This window comes from Sminthopsis crassicaudata, chromosome 6, assembly GCF_048593235.1.
Source record: "Sminthopsis crassicaudata isolate SCR6 chromosome 6, ASM4859323v1, whole genome shotgun sequence".
NCBI classification, from domain to species: Eukaryota; Metazoa; Chordata; class Mammalia; order Dasyuromorphia; family Dasyuridae; genus Sminthopsis; species Sminthopsis crassicaudata.
The window spans coordinates 255,455,294-255,472,827 of NC_133622.1; the positions used below are offsets into that span (position 1 = coordinate 255,455,294).

The following is a 17,534-nucleotide window of genomic DNA, read 5'->3' on the forward strand; positions in this document are numbered from 1 at the left end:
ATTTACATTTTTATAAATATGCTGCCACTTCACTTAAATTGCTAAATATATTGACTATATAGGTAGCTCTCTGATTGAGATAATCAGAGCTGAAGGCATCCAGAGACCGGAAGAAGGTAAGAGCCAATTGACCTCCGGTGACGTAAGGGGAGTTAACAAGACCTGAGAATAGAAAGTTGAAGTTTGTCTGCTAAAACTCTCCAGTGCTCTGTTGTGCTCAAACAGCATCCTTAAGAGATAGTAGCCAGAGGATTTCTGAGGACCTCAGGAAGAGGTATCAGAGTTTCTCTGATAAGACTTGGGAATCAGGATCGATTAGCGATAGTTAAATTCCATAATAGCATTTAACACTTAAGCATAATCTTTTATTTTGAAAAAAAATGGATATTTAATAAACTAAAAGAAGAAACAAGAGTTTGCTTGTGGAATATGCTCTAGAAACTCAGGTGCCTGCCCTTCCCTCTGCTTCTGAGGAGAGTTTCCAAGTCTCATATCAAGTTTCGGTTCCCCTTCCTCCCTCCCAGAACTACTTCCTCTCTATTACAATATAGAAAATAATTCTTTACATGTCACCAGCAATGTTGAAGTGTGATGTAATTTCTCCCTTTCTGATTTCACTCTGCATCATCTCAATTCTAGATCTGATCATTATTTATGTAGTTCAGATGGTATGTTACAAATTATCTTATTGTAGTCAAAAAAAGAGCCAATCACCTTTCTCATTTCTCAAACATGTGAATCTATCTGTGTCTTTTTCTCTGTATTTCTCTGACTGTGTCTCTCTGTCCTAGTTTTAGAGATGAAAAATAGTAGAGACAGAAGGCTAGTGATTGACTCACAGGTGACTAGCTAGCATCACATTCCAGACTGGAATCCTGGGCATCCTCACTGTCAGACCAACATTCCATCCATTCCTGCTCAGAAAAGATCTGGCAAGATGTTTGTAATAAACTCTATCATGATAGGACACTGGGCTAACACACTTGGACTCAACTGCCTCATAGGCAGCACCTGAAATGGCACAAAGAAAAGGAACTCATTAAGAAGTTCTGAATCAGTGAATTTACACAAAGGAAGTCAGTTTTGTAGGAAACATGACATTGAGGATTCTGTCAAAGCAATTCCCATGAATCTCGTTGCTGGAAATATTCCAGATATCTGGGGGGAAAGATCATTGAAACATTTGTACCTAAAAAGGGAATTGAGAGAATAACACTGGCTATTGCCTCACAGGTTGACTTTCTCCTCTAAACAGAATGTTTAGGAAAATGATGTGCACACATGAAAAAAAAAATTTTTTTAATAAAAACAAGGCAAGATAGGAGCAGAATTAAAGGAAAATCTAGCAAGGATAGGAAAGATATGTGTGTGTCTATGTATGGGGTATGTGTGTGTGTATCTGTCTGTAGGTATATATCCACATTATATATATAAATATATCTTTTCTTAACAATATAACAATAACAAAAAGAATAAAGTAAAAAAATTCACAGCAAAGAACAAAAGAACAATTTATAAAGAAATAAAGAAAAGATGGACATTCAGGAATATAGTTTCTTCTACTAATATATATATATACTTTCTTGAACTGGTATTTGTTGTTAAATATTTTGACTCCACCCTGATGACCACATCTCAATGCTCTCTTTTCTTTTGTTTCATTTTGTTTTGTATTACTTTTCTGTTTTTCTTTTATCTTGTTTTGTTTCTTTAAATAAAACACATTTTAAAAAATTAAAAGTAAAGGCAAAAAATGTTTGTGGCAGCCCTTTTTATAGTGGCTAGAAACTGGAAAATGAACAGATGCCCATCAATTGGAGAATGGTTGGGTAAATTATGGTATATGAATGTTATGGAATATTATTGTTCTGTAAGAAATGACCAAGAGGAGGAATACAGAGAGGCTTGGAGAGACTTACATCAACTGATGCTGAGTGAAACGAGCAGAACTAGGAGATCATTATACACTTCAACAATGATACAGTATGAGAACGTATTCTGATGGAAGTGGATATCTTCAACATAGAGAAGAGCAAATCCAATTCCAATTGATCATTGATGGACAGAATCAGCTATACCCAGAAAAGGAACACTGGGGAATGAATGTAAACTGTTACCAATTTTTTTGTTTTTCTCCCCAAGTTATTTTTACCTTTCTAATCCAATTCTTCCTTTGCAACAACAACAACAACAAAATTTGGTTCTGCATATATATATATATATTGTACCTAGGATATACTATAAGATATTTAATATGTATGAGAATGCCTGCCATCTAGGGGAGGAGGTGGAGGGAATTAGGGGAAAATTCAGAATAGAAGGGAGTACAAGGGATAATGTTGTAAAAAATGTTATAATTATAAAATTAATTTAAAAAAAAAGTAAAGGCAAGGCAATAGGACCACCATCCAACTACTATCTTGCCATGTTAATACTCTCACAATCAATACATTAAAAAGTTGGGGCTAGTAAACCAGGGGACAAACTTCCTTATAGTGTTTCAGGAACAAAGCAACTGAAAAGGTGCCTACATATCTGGGCAGACAAAATACCTTGTTGGAATAGAAGTAATGGGTTAAAATGACTTTACAGTAAACATTTATGTAAAAACAATTGTGACTTTCATAATTATTTATATGACTTATGTAATTAATATGCTAATAATCTAGCTTTTTAAGAGTTAACACTTTCCCAGAAGACTCGGACTTGGAAGTCAGACTCCTACAGTGTAACTTAAAATAATAAATTATTGACTGTTAGGATTACAAGGCCATTCTAAGGTCATTCAAGGCCATGACCACCCTATGTTCTAAATCAAAAGAAAGGGGGAGATGTTAGGATTACAAGGTGATAGCTCAGGTTGTCTGTGCAATTCTCTAGCTCAGAATTCACACCTTTGGTTCCGGCCTTTAAGGGGAGTTTACACCTTGGGACTTCTGAAGAGAATTTACATATTTAAAGGAGTTTACACCTTTAAAAGGAGCAAGTTCATTGACTGAGGGAGTTCTCACAGGCCCCATTGAGTTCTCACAGGCCCATTCTCTGGAAGGATAAAAGAGGCAGCATTGAGCCTGGAGAGTCAATCTGACAGAAAATGAGTTGAGACAGCAGTCTGGAAGGATAACTTAGAAAGGACAAGACCTTCATATCTTGGCATCCAATGTGGGGCAAAGACTTTTGCTTATCCTGACAAGGACTTATTTTGAGCCCTTCAGAGAAGTTAGCCGGGACCTTCACATTTTGGCACCCAAACAGGGACTGACAAGATCCTGATTCCAGTGGAAAAGCCTCTGATCCAGATCTCAGTGGAAAAGTCTCTCTGACCCAGAAGTGTGAGTAACAAGGAAACTTTGTTAAAGAGCTAAAGTAGAATTTCAGTGAAATGGGGCAAATGCCTTCTGTTCAAGGAAAATGTTTAGAGAGCATTATCAAGGTTATGAAAAGCCAAGGATTGATTATAATTTTGGAGGAGATTACTGAACTTTTAAAAACTGTGCAGGTCATATGTCCTTGTTTTTCTCTGGAAAAAAGAATTGGATCCAGATGAATGGAAATTAGTAGGAGAGCAATTAGGTGAACACTACAATTCCAAACCAAACTCAATTTCCAAAGATACATTTCATACCTACAATTTAATCCAAGTGGCTTTAAAAATTGTTATTCTAAAGGAAAAGAAGAAGGAGCAAAATGGGGAGGTGTCAACTAAACTAGGTGAAAAGGATGAATCAGAAAACAATGGAATTAAGTACAATTCTGAGCAACAGGAGCATTTCCCATCTCCTCCCTCAATTAACCCTTCAGGGGTGGAGCAAGAAGGAGGAGGGGAAGAGGCAGTAACACAAACAGAATCCCCTGTTAAGCAGCCTATGGCAAGATTAGAAAAAGCATTGGTTAAAGCTAAGAAAGAAGAACAGGATATAAGTGATTTCATACATGCATATCCTGTGATTGAAGATATTGACTCTGTAGGTCAAAAAAGGAGAAGATATACACCTTTAGATTTGAATAAAATTAAAGATTTGAAAAAAGGTTGTACCCTTTTATGGGGCTACATCAGCTTATGTTTAATTGTTACTAGATGGTTTGTCTTATGGAGTCCTAACCCTGAATGATTGGAAATCCATAGCAAGGACATGTTTAGAACATGGACAAAATCTGTTGTGGCTTGCAGAGTTTCATGAATTATGTAAGATCCAAGTCAGATGCAATTTGGAAACAGGAGTTAACACCCAATTCACTTTTGAGCAATTAGCTGGTGAAGGTCAATATGGAGAGAATTCAGAACAGATTAAATGAACAGATTAAATATACCATGACAGTGTATGAGCAAATTGCTAAGGTTGCAATAAAAGCTTGGGGTTCCCTCCCGGCACAGAAAGATGGTGGGGGGGAAGGCTTTCCCTAAAATAGAGTAAGGTCCCAATGAACCTTCTGTGGATTTTGTGGGATGTTTGCAAACTGCTGTCAAAAGAACTATTGGAGAAAATGCAGCTACAGAAATAATGACAGACATCTGGCTAAGGAAAATGCCAATGAGATTTGCAAAAGAACTATATGGGGATTAGACAAAGATGCTCCTTTAGAGGAGATCATAAGACACTGTGCTACAGTGGGAACAAATACTTTTTACACCCAGACCATGATGAACATGGAAAGACAGGGTCCCTCTTGGCAAAGTACTTCTAGAGAAATTCGTCGATGTTTCCAATGTGGAAAAATTGGACATCTAAGAGCTCAATGTAGATATTAAGAAAGAGTGAGAAGACAGGCTGAGAGAAGACTTAAACTTCATGTCCAAAATGCCAAAAGGCTTCCACTGAGCCTCAGAATGCAGATTGACCCAGGGAAATGAGAAGTGGAGCCCAGCTTCAAGATATCAATCAAAAGATAGGTGGGGCATGATGGCAGCTGAGGTTACACCCAAAGAGCCTTTAGAAGGTCAGGACTCTGATGTGATCTATCAGCTGAAAAGTAATCACAGGTAAGAAAGGGATTATCTGATCAATCAGCCAAAAGGCAATCAGATAAGCAGAAATGAATTACACTTGGGGAGAATACAAGCCTTTTAAAACAACAGGGCAGTGTCCAGTGCAAACAGCTCCAATGTAATTGCCAGATGATGAGAAGAAATTTAGAATGTGGTAAATAGAAGGAAATTAGATAGGTTAACTGCCTGGGAGAGAGGGTTTGCTTGTATTTCTTCAGATGGAGAAGGAATCAGATGGGTGCCAACAAGTCGTATTCGCCTTGTCCATCAGAGAGAGACAGAAAAAGATAAAGACCTCAAAACAAAGGAGAAAATCTAAGAAACATCTGACACTGAAAGAGCATGGCTAATAAGAAGATTGTTAAAGAACTTTAAAAACCAGCAGGAATCATTGGATTTCCTAACACAAGATGAGACTAGTGGAGGACTTCAAAACTTGCAGGAATTATTGGATTTTTGGCACATGAACTAATGGACAATGGACTTATGGACATGTATAAATTCTCAATTTGTGATTATTTGATCATGTTATTTGTTATATCACTTCTAGCATGTGTTATGTTACTATGTGTTTATGTAATTTATGTAATTATGTATAATATCGATGGATTTATGTTTCAAGACCATGATCACCCTATGTTCTAAATCAAAAGAAAGGGGGAGATGTTAGGATTACAAGGTGATAACTCAGGTTGTCTAAACAATTCTCTGGCTCAGAATTCACACCTTTGGTTCAGGCCTTTGAAGGGAGTTTACACCTTTGGACTTCTGAGGTAGAGTTTACATGTTTAAAGGAGTTTGCACCTTTAGAGGGAGCAAGTTCATTGGTTGAAGTGTTTTCCACAGGCCCCTGAGTTCTCACTAGCCCATTCTCTACTAGGATAAAAGAGGAGGGCAGTAGGGCAAGGAGTTAGTCTGGCTGGAAGATTGAGTTGAGACAGCAGTCTGGAAGGATAATTTAGAGACGACTGGACCTTTACAACTTGTAACGTGCTCGCCTGGCAGTTACAATTACTAGTCTGTCCTAGACCCACCAGAGTACCTTTGACCACTGTCCTTTGTAGTGTGAACTCTACCCGGCTTGCCTCCTCTGAGGCCTTCAAAGGTCTCTGGCCACAATCTCTTGAATCTATAGCTTAATAACCAGTAGCGCACTCAAAAACAACCACGTGTAATCTTAAAAGCCTTTATTATACCTACTCACATAATGCCCTAACTGATGCCCTGACTTGTTGGTTCCCGAGTGAACACCTGGTCAGAAGACCCACATGTTCACTACCAAAACCCTTACCTCTTTTGGCTATCCATCTTGGCTTGGCCACCCAGGCTGGGAAGCCAGGGTGAAGAACGCCAGGTTAAAGAGAGCGATTCCTGCCTGCAGTGGGCTCTCATAGGGCCTGTGAGGTCACACACACAGCCAGGGCTTACATAGGGCCTGTGAGGTCACACACACAGCCAATCAGCGAGAGAGTCACCCATTACGAAGCTATCTCAAAATGGACAAGATCCCACCTACAAGGCAGTCCTAATATCCATAGAAATTACTTCTGGACCACTCAATCTCCTGATGCACTGTGGTGCCCATTTAAAGGGCTCTTACAACAACTGACAACAATTTTTTGTTGTGAGGGATAGAAAATCCTATCCAAAAATGACTTCTCAGAGACCTCTCGAAGTAAAAAGCAGAAAAGTTATTTATTTAACAAATTCTCATGAGAATGAGCAATTCCACCATGAGGAGGGAAAGAAAGAAAGCTCACAGTAGAAGGGCTAAAGAACTAAGGGAAGATATACAGTTTTTATAGGATTAATTGCAAAAGGATTACATCATGAGTTTGGGGAACATTAAGAGATCGATGCCCCCCTTTCCCCACCAGTTAATTGAATGTCATCATATATCTCAAAAACTAAACAATTAGTACCCTAAACATCGATAGCCTGGACAGACATAAATGTCATCAAAAAAATCTAAGCAATTAGTAGCCTAAACATTGAACATACCTATGCAGGTCACAGAGACCTAGAGAAGATAGAATACAGAAAAGGAATTTAACATTGCTGTAAGTTCTTCACCATATCCTTACTTCATACTTGCTCCACACACTGTGAATTTCAAAAGATTGCAGATCCTACTCATATCACAGAATTCTGTACCCCCACCAAGTTACAACACCAAGTATTTCAAACCATCAATTAAGAACTGTTCCTACAAAACTGGAGAATACCCAAATTGTCTTGCATGAGTGAGAAATTCATCAAACCCTAGAAATAATTGTATTGTAATCTGCCTTCTCCCTTTCTTCTTCATAGTTTTGCATAAAATCTCTGTCTTCCCCACAACAGGAGATCTCCTGCCTGGGAGAGCTTCCAATTTACTAATTGTATTCTTTACTTTGAAAGTGATGAATTAAACTTTGGTTAGAATCTATGCTTTGAAGCTCTGGCTGCATGGAGAATGCCAGTTTTTTTTTTTTTTTTTTTTTTTTTTTTTTTTTTTTTTTTTTTTACCAAGAAGTATCCCTTCCCCAAGAAGGATCCCATAGGTTTGCTGAGCAGTTCCCATTCACCCTAGATTCATATACATCCGGGTATCTGGAACTGTATCAACTCACGGTTACCTTGCTTAGGAAATAGAGAAATTGGTACCACAAAGCTACTTGGGAAGCTCCAGAGGAGAATCTTAAGATATTTTGGGACTCAGAGGTAAGGAGCACTACCATTTCAAGTGGTGGGTGAAAAGCTCCCTTGAGGTCACACCCATTATGGCCCCTTAATCTACTGATTTAACAAAGCTCCCAGCTGTTCCCAGATCCCTGGGAATCTATCTTTCCATTTCATGATAGACTCACCCAAGCTTTTGTTGCCTACTCAGGTCTCAGTGAGGCAGGTGCAGCTTCTTTTTTACTTTGTTAATAATCTTCACTCTCCCATTAAGCTGACTAATTTTGATTGGCAATTCACTAGGCTCCTCTTTGAGACCACAGCACAGCTGGCAGTTTTTCTTGCAGAGCAAGATAAAAACAATAAAAAGGAACTTGTGGAAGCAAAAAGGAAATCTTTCCTTGCAATCCTTCTGCAGGGCAGCAGCTCATTTCTTATTGTCTCTACTCTGTATCATCAAAATCAAATAGCGCGGGAGTTTGTTTTACTTGTGGAAAACTAAGTCATGGGAGGAAAGAATGTAAAAGGGAGCTGGAGGAGATGCTGCAGAGAAAAGAGAAAGCCTCCAGACAACCTGAAGGACCCACACTCTATCCCTATTCACTCAACATGATACATCTACAGGGAGGGGTGACAGGAGGGCAGGCATAAGGAGGATATTCAGTCCACAATGCTGCTGACTCCTGTTGGAAGTGGCTCCTTGCTCATACAGTGTCTGTTCTAGTTGACACTGGTGCCACATTCTCAGTGTTAAACCCAGCTCCTTTCCCCACTCTCCTCCTCCCCCCCCCCCAAGAGTCAAGAGTGTATCTCAGCTAGGGAGATTGCTAAGAAGACCATTCCAGCCTATATCTCAGAACCACTCTTCCCTTTTATGGTAGGATCAGTACCTTTCACCCTTTTGTCTTAGTCCTTGAGACTCTTAGCTACTTACTGCTCCATAAATTACAGGCCACTTTATCATTTGATCATAAAGGAACCATTACCTTGTGCCTTTTATCCCTGACACCCTCCATCTCTGAAAGTGACCCCATTCCTTTAGGTCTGTTTCCCTTCACCCCTTCTGAACATCCAGCACTAATCAAAACCCCTTTATCTTGGGATTTTTAGAGGCTGCTGATATTGGGTTAGTTAGCAGTGTTATTATTGTGCAGCTGGACTCATCTAAATCCTTACTCTCCCTACACCAATGCCAATTTCTCCTCAGCCCTGAAGACACTAAAGGATTGTGACTCCTTATCAATGCCTATCTATTTAAGGGCTTCATAATTCTCTGTATTTACCCAGTGAGCACACCCATTTTTCTGAATGGGACTGATTGGATGAAGTATTTCTCAGTATTGTCACATGATCCCTGTTCCCAGAACTTTGGTACCTTAAGAGGTCATTTGTTCTCTGGAGGAATGGACTTTTAACCTGGAGATGCAGGAAGTTGCAGGAAGTGGCAAGACCTGTGAGAGGCAGCCAGTATTAGTGCTCTTTGGTCAAGGATGGTTACATCCTGTTAGTCTATCCAAGAGAAAGCTCAAGTCTTTTGCTTTTTAAACTGGACAAGCCAGAAGCAGGTCAGATTGCAGGAGCACATGGCAGGAGCATGGGATAGTTCCCAGGTGTTTGTGCCTGGGCCTCTTTGCAGGGATTAAATAAATGCTTTCTCTCTATACCTGATGATGTCTCTGATTAATTAATTGAATTGGGCAGGGGTTCTTGCACCCCACCCAGCCCACACATTTCTAAACCATAATCCTAGTGGATAGAACTGGAAGAAAATAACTCCTTGAAAATTAGAATTGGGCAAGTGGAATAAAATTATGTTAAAAGATTAAAAAATTAAGAAAATCTGATAGAGAAACAAGTGATCTGGAGAACAGATTGAGAAGAGACAATATAAGAATTGTCAGACTACCCAAAAGTTATAATTTTTAAAAATCTCTGTACATTATTGCAAGAAATTATTAAGAAAAATTGTCAAAAGTTATAGAATAAGAAAGTAAAGTAGAAATAGAAAGAACCTACTGACCATCCACTCTAAGAGATCCTATGAAGAAAATCACAGGAATGTAATAGCCTTGTTTCAAAATTTCAAGATAAAAGAGAAAATATTGCAAGCAACAAGAAAAAAAAATTAAATACTGGGGAAAATAATCCGGATTTCATAAGACTTGGCAGGTTCTATACTAAAAGACGGTAGATTTTGAAACATAATATTTCAAAGAATAAAGTGACAGGATTGTATCCAAGAATAATCAATGGTGGGTGTAATTCTAAATGAAAATGTCTATTACATGAATTGAATTTGATATAAATCTTCTTGAAGAAATAGAAGGAAATCATTAAAGGCTAATTATAAAGCACTGGAAGGAGTTTACTCATGGTATATAAACATGCTATCAGTATTCTTAAAACTGTTATCATTCCTAAGGTAGTTTGAAAGATTGTGGCTGAGTTTTGTATGGTGAGATTATTTTAAAAAACAAAATGAATCCATAAAAATAAGATACATTGATACAGAGGAGATGTGGAGGTGGGGGCAGATGATGTTGGAACCTTCTCTCATCTGGATTGAAGAGGAGACAAAGTGTATATCTGAAAAATTTAGAAATCTTAGAGATTTCTTAGAGAGGTGAGAAAACTGGGCGAGAGGATGAGGAAAAGATTTTCAAAAGTGATGAGGTGAAGTCTATTTTGGGGAGTTCCCAGTTAGGGAACCAAAAATATTTGGTTTAGGTTTTGATGAGGTCTAGATTTAGGGACCCAAAATGAGATTAGGGCTTCTGGTGGTCAGAGAGTTAAATGATAATATCTAGTTGCAGGTTTGGGGTTCAGGGAACCAAATGGAGAGATTTGGCTCCCCTACACCCCCTTAGGATTCAGCACAAGGGTAGGGGGCTTGGGGGACTCCCTTCTGGCAGTGCAGAGATTCTCTGTAAAGGAATTTACAAACCTAAAAACCTAGATTGATAAAAATAAAAAAATAAAAAGTTTTATAGGGATTGGGAAGCAAGGTTAGAAATCCTGACAGAGAGGCATAAAGTCTTGTTAGGGAAATAGGTGAGGGTAAAGAGAGGGTAGCACTGGAGAAGAATATTATCCAGTGGGCAGAGGCTTCCTTGGCAAAACAAGCATGGTATAGCTGGCTTGTTTAGAACCTCTGCAATGAAATTAGTTTTTAATTGTCATTTTTATAAAGAGGTCTTTGGCTGCAAGCTGGGTTTTAGCTTGAGCAGAATTGGAATAGAATTGAGTGAGTTTCTTTAATTGAATAGAGTTGGAATTCTTTTGCTCAGGACAGAACCAACCCCACCTAGATGACAACATGAAGCTGTTTATCTTGTTCCCTTGGATGAGGTCCCTCACTGAGGCAGAGTTTAGATTGTAGAGAGCAATCTTAAATTAAGCTAAAAGAGTTAGTAAACTGCCATGCCCCTTCACTCAGCAATACTACCATTTGTTCATTTTCAAAGCTGATTAAGGAAGACGTATATTTTAGAATGTTTATAATAGCTCTCTTTGTGGTGGCAAAGAACTGAAAACTGCAGGGAGGCCCTTCAATTGGGGAATGGCTGAACAAATTGTGGTATATGATGGTGATGGAAATTACTGTTACAAGGAATGATGAATTTTATGACTTTAGAAAAATATGGAAAGACTTACAAAGATCAAAATGAGCAAAACTAAGAGAGCATTGTATACAATGATAGCACTTTGTTTTAAGAACAATTATGAGGAATTTTGTCTATCATAAATACCCAAATTTATTGTAAAGGACATATGAAGACAGACATTATCTGCATCCCCCCCCCAAAAAAAAAAAATCAGATAAATAGAAGTATGTGTAGGATAATTGTGTGTACACACACACACACACACACACACACACACACACACACACATATTTATGTCTAGGGGTAAGGAAAAGGGAATAAAAAAAGTTACATGATAAGTTTGTTGTGTATTTGAAAGGAAAAAGTATGGTGTGCAGAGGACATATGCTATTTCGTGTATAATTGTCTTTTTTACTGTTTTATGTTATGTGAATGCTTGTTTTATTTAAAACTATTTATTTTTTAAAATAGAAAAAAAAAATTTGGTTTAAGGTTTTAGAGCATTATCTCATTGGTCATATAGGGTAGAAGCAGCTAGATCACAAGGCATCAGAGGAAAAGACACATGATCAGCATTGGGGGAATATGCGGAGATTATCATCCATGAGGGGCCATTTTCCAATCATTCTGGGCCTGACTGGCAAGTGCTGCGACATAGGAAACCACAGAGATTTCTCCAAACTCGACATCACTTGCTGTGGCCTCAGTTTCAGAACAGAGGATTCTGCAGACAGTTTCAAGACCACAGAAAAGAGCATCATCTTCAGGTCAGTCACCCAAGTGATATTCATTGTCTTTGGAACATTGTTCCTCCTGCCCCTGATGGGAAGGGGAGAAGAGAGAAGGGTAGGTGTCCCTTGTCACCTTTGGGGAATGTGGTATTTGATAGAGGGCTGGAGTCTCTGGAGCAATTCTAAGGGGATCATAGATAGAAAAGTAAATTTATCTCCCCTTTCTTTCCCCTTTTTCTTATCTCAACAAAAGTTCCTATTTCATTTTTGACTTGGTGGCCTATGCTTCCACCATCCCTTCCTAGTCTGACTGAATCTAATTAGAGAAATTAGTTTAGGAGGAAGATGAAAGAGATACCTTCATATCTAGAGACCCATAAAGTGAATAATCTGAATTTAGGACTTCATTTAACTGATCTGTAAGCAGGTTAACAGACAAGATATTTCTCTAGTTTCTAACCCTTTTGCTTACTCCAGGAAGCAGTTTCCCTCTAACCACTTTGTCTTCTGAGAATTATAGAAGGTCAGAGTGAGTAGGGACATCAGTAAAGCCTTTCCATAACTAAGAAATTCCATTCAGGAGGAAGTTATAGCCAAAGAACAACTAGAGAACATTATGAAATGCAAAATGGACAACTGTGATTATATTTTATTAAAAACTTTTTGAACAAAGAAAACCAACACAAACAAAATTAAAAGGGAAGCAAAAAGCTGGGGAAATTTTTACAACCAGTGTTTCTGATAAAGGCCTCAGTTCTAAAATATATAAACAACTGTGTCAAACTGATAAGAACACAAGTCATTCCCCAAATAGTGATCAAAGGATATAAACAGATAACTTTCAGATGAAGAAATGAAAGTCTTATTGAAGTGGGTTGTGGTCCCTTTAAGAAACTGTATTTCCTATTGATCTATGATTCCTTCCAGATTCCCAGCCCCTCCTGTCTAAGGCATATCCTCCCCAGACAAGTTGCTTTTCTAGGATGCCAGACATTCAATTACAAATCCTGGTCAAAAGCATCCCTTTTAATTCCAATAGGAGATCCGGGGTTGTCCCAGCCCCTATTCTGACTCGCTTGGGCCACCCAGCCCCTCACTGGTTCTGATCTGCTTGGGCTTCCCAACCCCCACTAAGATACCCAATGTAATGCCTTTCCATCAACTAAAGTCTTTGCAGAAGGACTTTGGCAGCCCTCTTTGCTGCCAGAACTTTCTATCCACTGAGAACTGCGTTCTTAGTGCAAAACTCCATTTTCCATAGATCTGCCACTACAGAAGTCAGTCTCTGGGTAAACTGATTTCTACCTAACAATAAACTTTCATTTTGCCACTAATATGCGGGAAGAGAGAATTCTTTCACTCCTAAAACCTGTGGCTGATTTAATGGCGATTCTTAATAACTCTCTCATAGCCACTAATTTCTAGACCACAGGAATCTAGACCACTCTAAACCTCATCACAATGATATGTGATCCATTTCAACATTCTCTCTTAAGATAATGTGGGTTTTTCTCACATTATTGTTGATAGGAATTCTGAGCTCATGATGTAGCTTTAATTGGGTATTCAGCAGAAGGGCTATACTTTAGCATTTAAAAGTTAATCAATTATTATTTTGGCAAGACAATTGTGGTTATATGACTTGTCCAGAGTCACAGACCTATTAAATGTTAAATGTCTGGGGACAGATTTGAACTTGGGTCCTCCTGAGTCCAGAGTTGGTAATCTCTCCCTTGTGCCATCAAGATGCTCCTGTTTAAAAATCGATCACCTGGAAGATGAATTAGTCTGCTTATTTTAACCCCAAGGGTAGAACAAAGATGAATGGTTAGAAGATCCTAACAGAAAAATTGAGGCTTGCTATCAGGAAACATTTGCTAACACTAAGAGCTCTAATGACTTCTCTGATAAATAGAAGATCCCCCTTCATTTCTTTTCTTCAAGAAAACAAGACAATTCTTAAAATTTAGAACAGATTTTAAATTTCATTTAACTTTAGTTCATGAGATTCCCTAAATTCTAATTAAATGTCCCAAACAAACTGAATTGCCATTTGGTTATTTTCCAATTCACACAAATGCTCTCTCTTTTGTGGTTCAAGAAAGGGTTGAAGATGTCAGTTTTGTTTTTGTTTTTTTAGCTGAAAGGGCCCTTGGAAGTCTGACTCTTGATAACTCAAAAGCCGGACATTTGTTGCCAGTATTGTCAAGATAGCATCTAACTGGTTGTTTTTTTTTGTTGTTTTCTTAAAATTTACAAATTCTTAAAATCTTCTTCTGTTAACACAATCAGTGCAAAGAGATTACAATTTACATATCTCTTTATTGGGCTTGGATTAAAGCTCCTTTACAACTGCTTTTACTATCATATCTCAAATAATAAATTTCACTGAACTCAGTGAAATTTTCTTTCTCTCCCTCTCACCCCTTTGTCCAAATATTCCTGGTGCAGTCAGGGAAGGAGGAGGGAAGGGGGAAGAAAGAGAAAGAGACTCTCTTTTCTCTATGCACTATCCTCCTAGTCCTGGGGAGGGCTTAATTTAGTTGAATTTCTTTCCAAATTACTTTACACATACAAAAAAAAAAAAAAAAAAAAAAAAAAACCCATTTATCTTAATATTGACATCATATGTTGGTCACATATAAAAACCCACATAACATTACTAAATATGAAACAATTATATACAATATAGCAGTTTCATATAGCATTTGTTCCATACTAAGCACCTTTGCAATCATGTGATTTTCACAACAATCATTACTGTTTCTCTTTACAAGTTAAAAACTGGGCAGAGATAAAATAATTTGTCATAAATTAGGTAGCTAATACATATCCACAACTGAAACAGAGAATGGCGGGCTTACCAAATGCAGAGACTGACTGGCTTTCTAAACTCACACCACCAGGCTGAGGGGTGCCAGAGGCACCCAGATTCTTCCCAGGCAGTTGCTGGACAGAAGACTGAGGTAACTGGTGCCATGATCTTCAGATACAAATAGAAAGCATTTATTCCATCATTGCAAGAAGAGGTCCAAACACATCAACTGGACAGTCCAGCATGGTGTATGGTGCATGACAGAAAGAGAATGGATTATATAGTAGAAAAAACAAGGGTATACCTCCTCTTTCCTGCTGATTTTTAAATATATTGGATGGACTGAAAAGGAAGTAACCATTGATCAAAGATCAACAATGCTGCCTGCTTCCTGAAGGTGATGTGACTTCCTGAAGACTAGATCTAAGGTTTGGCTTACTTTACTCTATGGACTCTGAGGAATCTTCACTAGTCCCATTCACTCTGATTTAAAAATCTTGATTTCCTGTGGGGGATAGCATATGCCACAATATAAATTATATGCAAGGAAAAGTTATTGATAAATATTTTTAAATGTAAATAAATAATAGGATGAATGAATTTATGAATTAATCAAAGAGAAAAGAAACAGCAAATGGCATGCATACATCCATGAAATGAATTAACTAATGTCCATTGTTTTAAATGAAGTGGTTCAGCCCACCCTTAGGCCTGTCCACATTGGGTTTAGAAGGAAGCCAAATCCCCATGTACTAAAGAATGAGGAAGAGAGAGGGAAACAGAGGGTGAATTTGAGTGTGGTCCAGAAGAAAAGTGACACACGTGTACCCCCAACCTCCCCCAAAGACTCATTTCTGTACCTCTCTGTCACATCATGACAAGAGGGAGATGCAAAGGGGAAAAGGAAACCAGTTTTTTCTGATGACCCACTTGTGTCCTAGGCACACCACAACTACTGCCTCATTTGATCTTGTAAAGATCTCTGTGAAGTTCCTGCTATTTTTGGTCTCATTTTGCAATTTGGAACCCAAGGGACACAAATGTTGAATGATATTACCAGGGTTCCACAGCCGATGTAAGTAATGACAAGTCTTGGAGACAATTTGGGGGTAATAAATAATCAGTTCTTTAAAGGTGGCTAGGAAATAAGACCTTGAGATCAGGAGCTTGGCTGGAAGCCAAAGATGTCTCTGGAGAGCATTGAATTCTTTAAAAGTCTTTAGAAAGGGGGCTGTATCTGAAGGTGGAGACCAACAATCCCGCAGGGGGTGGACCAGGAGCTGGGCAAGAGCCTCTTCTCCACCCGCTGAGGGCATGAGGAGCTTTAGCTGCCTCCAGGGATCTGGACAAAGGCATCCATTTCTCCCCAGCCAAGGAACCATGAACAATGATCGGGTAATAGTACCTACAGAAGATTCTCTTTCGTGATGAAAAATCATGTACCTCAAGGATTTGGGCAAATTCATGCATCAGCAATGTCCTTTAGAGACCCAGGAAAAACCTTCAAGAGACCGGTTTCTGCAGGAGGAAATAGGAAGGGAGAATCTTAACTCTAATCGAATAAGTAGTTATTAATATCCGGGAAATCATGATTTTTCTCACTAATAAGTTTCCAAGACAAGATTATAATTCATTTTTTCCCTGGACCCATACCTCTATGCAGCGAGGCGCCCGCTATGGGCATCCTAAAAAGAGGCAGTGAGAAAGAGGAGGCTATATCATGTCCTTCTGTGTCTCTGGATCCCCAGGTCGTCTGAGAGGAGCAGGGCTTCATGGAGCACGGACCACCCAACATGCCTGTGTTCGCCATGCCTGACCATCGGGGAAATGATTCTCACAATTCAACGGAAAATAGTGAAAATGAGAGTTCATCTGGAAGCCTTGACTTTGATGACTGGCTGCAGATCCCCTCTCTGCTCATTGCCCCGCTCGGGCTGCTGGGGAACGGCGCGGTCCTGTGGCTCCTGGGCTTCCGCAGCCGGAGGACCCCCTTCTCCGTCTACATCCTCAACCTGGCGGCGGCCGACGCGCTCTTCCTTGGTAGCACCTTTCTGCTCAGTATAGATGGATTTGTTAAATACATTAATCTTTTAACGGGCTTAATACTGTTCTTCCTCACATTCATGTCCTACACGGCGGGCCTGAGCCTCCTGGCGGCGATCAGCACCGAGCGCTGTCTCTCGGCGCTCTTCCCGCTCTGGTACCGCTGCCGCCGCCCCAAGCGCACGTCTGCTACAATCTGCGCCGGGCTCTGGGCTGTGGCCGGGATGTTCTGTCTACTACCACCTTTTGTTCTTCCCAATAACTTTTATGGCTTTTCCACCTTTTCCACCATCCTGGGTGCGTGGTTCCTCCTGCTCACGTGCGTGCTGTGCGTGTCCAGCCTGACGCTGCTGCTGAGGGTCCAGTGCAGCTCCCGGCGCCCGCGGCCCCCCAGGCTCTCCCTGCTGGTCCTGCTCGCGGTGCTCGTGTTCCTGCTCTGCGGCCTGCCCCTGGGGATCTGGGCTGTCCTGTTTTTATATTTCCAGAGAGGTCTCATTCCTCATTGGCTCTATGAACCCCTGGCCTGTGTGAACAGCAGCGTGAACCCCCTCATTTACTTCTTCGTGGGCAGACTCGGGCACAAGCGGAGGGAGCCGCTCAGGCTGGTGCTCCAGAGGGCCCTCGGGGACGAGCAGGAGTCAGGAGGCCGGACAACCAACACCCCGCAGCCCAGTCCGGAGACTACACTCTGA

The 17,534-nt window shown here is 39.7% G+C and overlaps 1 protein-coding gene across 1 annotated transcript; it reads left to right on the forward strand.

Annotated features, from left to right (window-relative positions):
- The first annotated feature begins 16,441 nt into the window (after positions 1-16,441).
- Positions 16,442-17,534, forward strand: LOC141545836 (mas-related G-protein coupled receptor member X1-like). The gene has a single exon (XM_074273128.1). It carries the CDS (start codon positions 16,572-16,574, stop codon positions 17,532-17,534), a length of 963 nt encoding a protein of 320 aa, XP_074129229.1. The 5' UTR covers positions 16,442-16,571.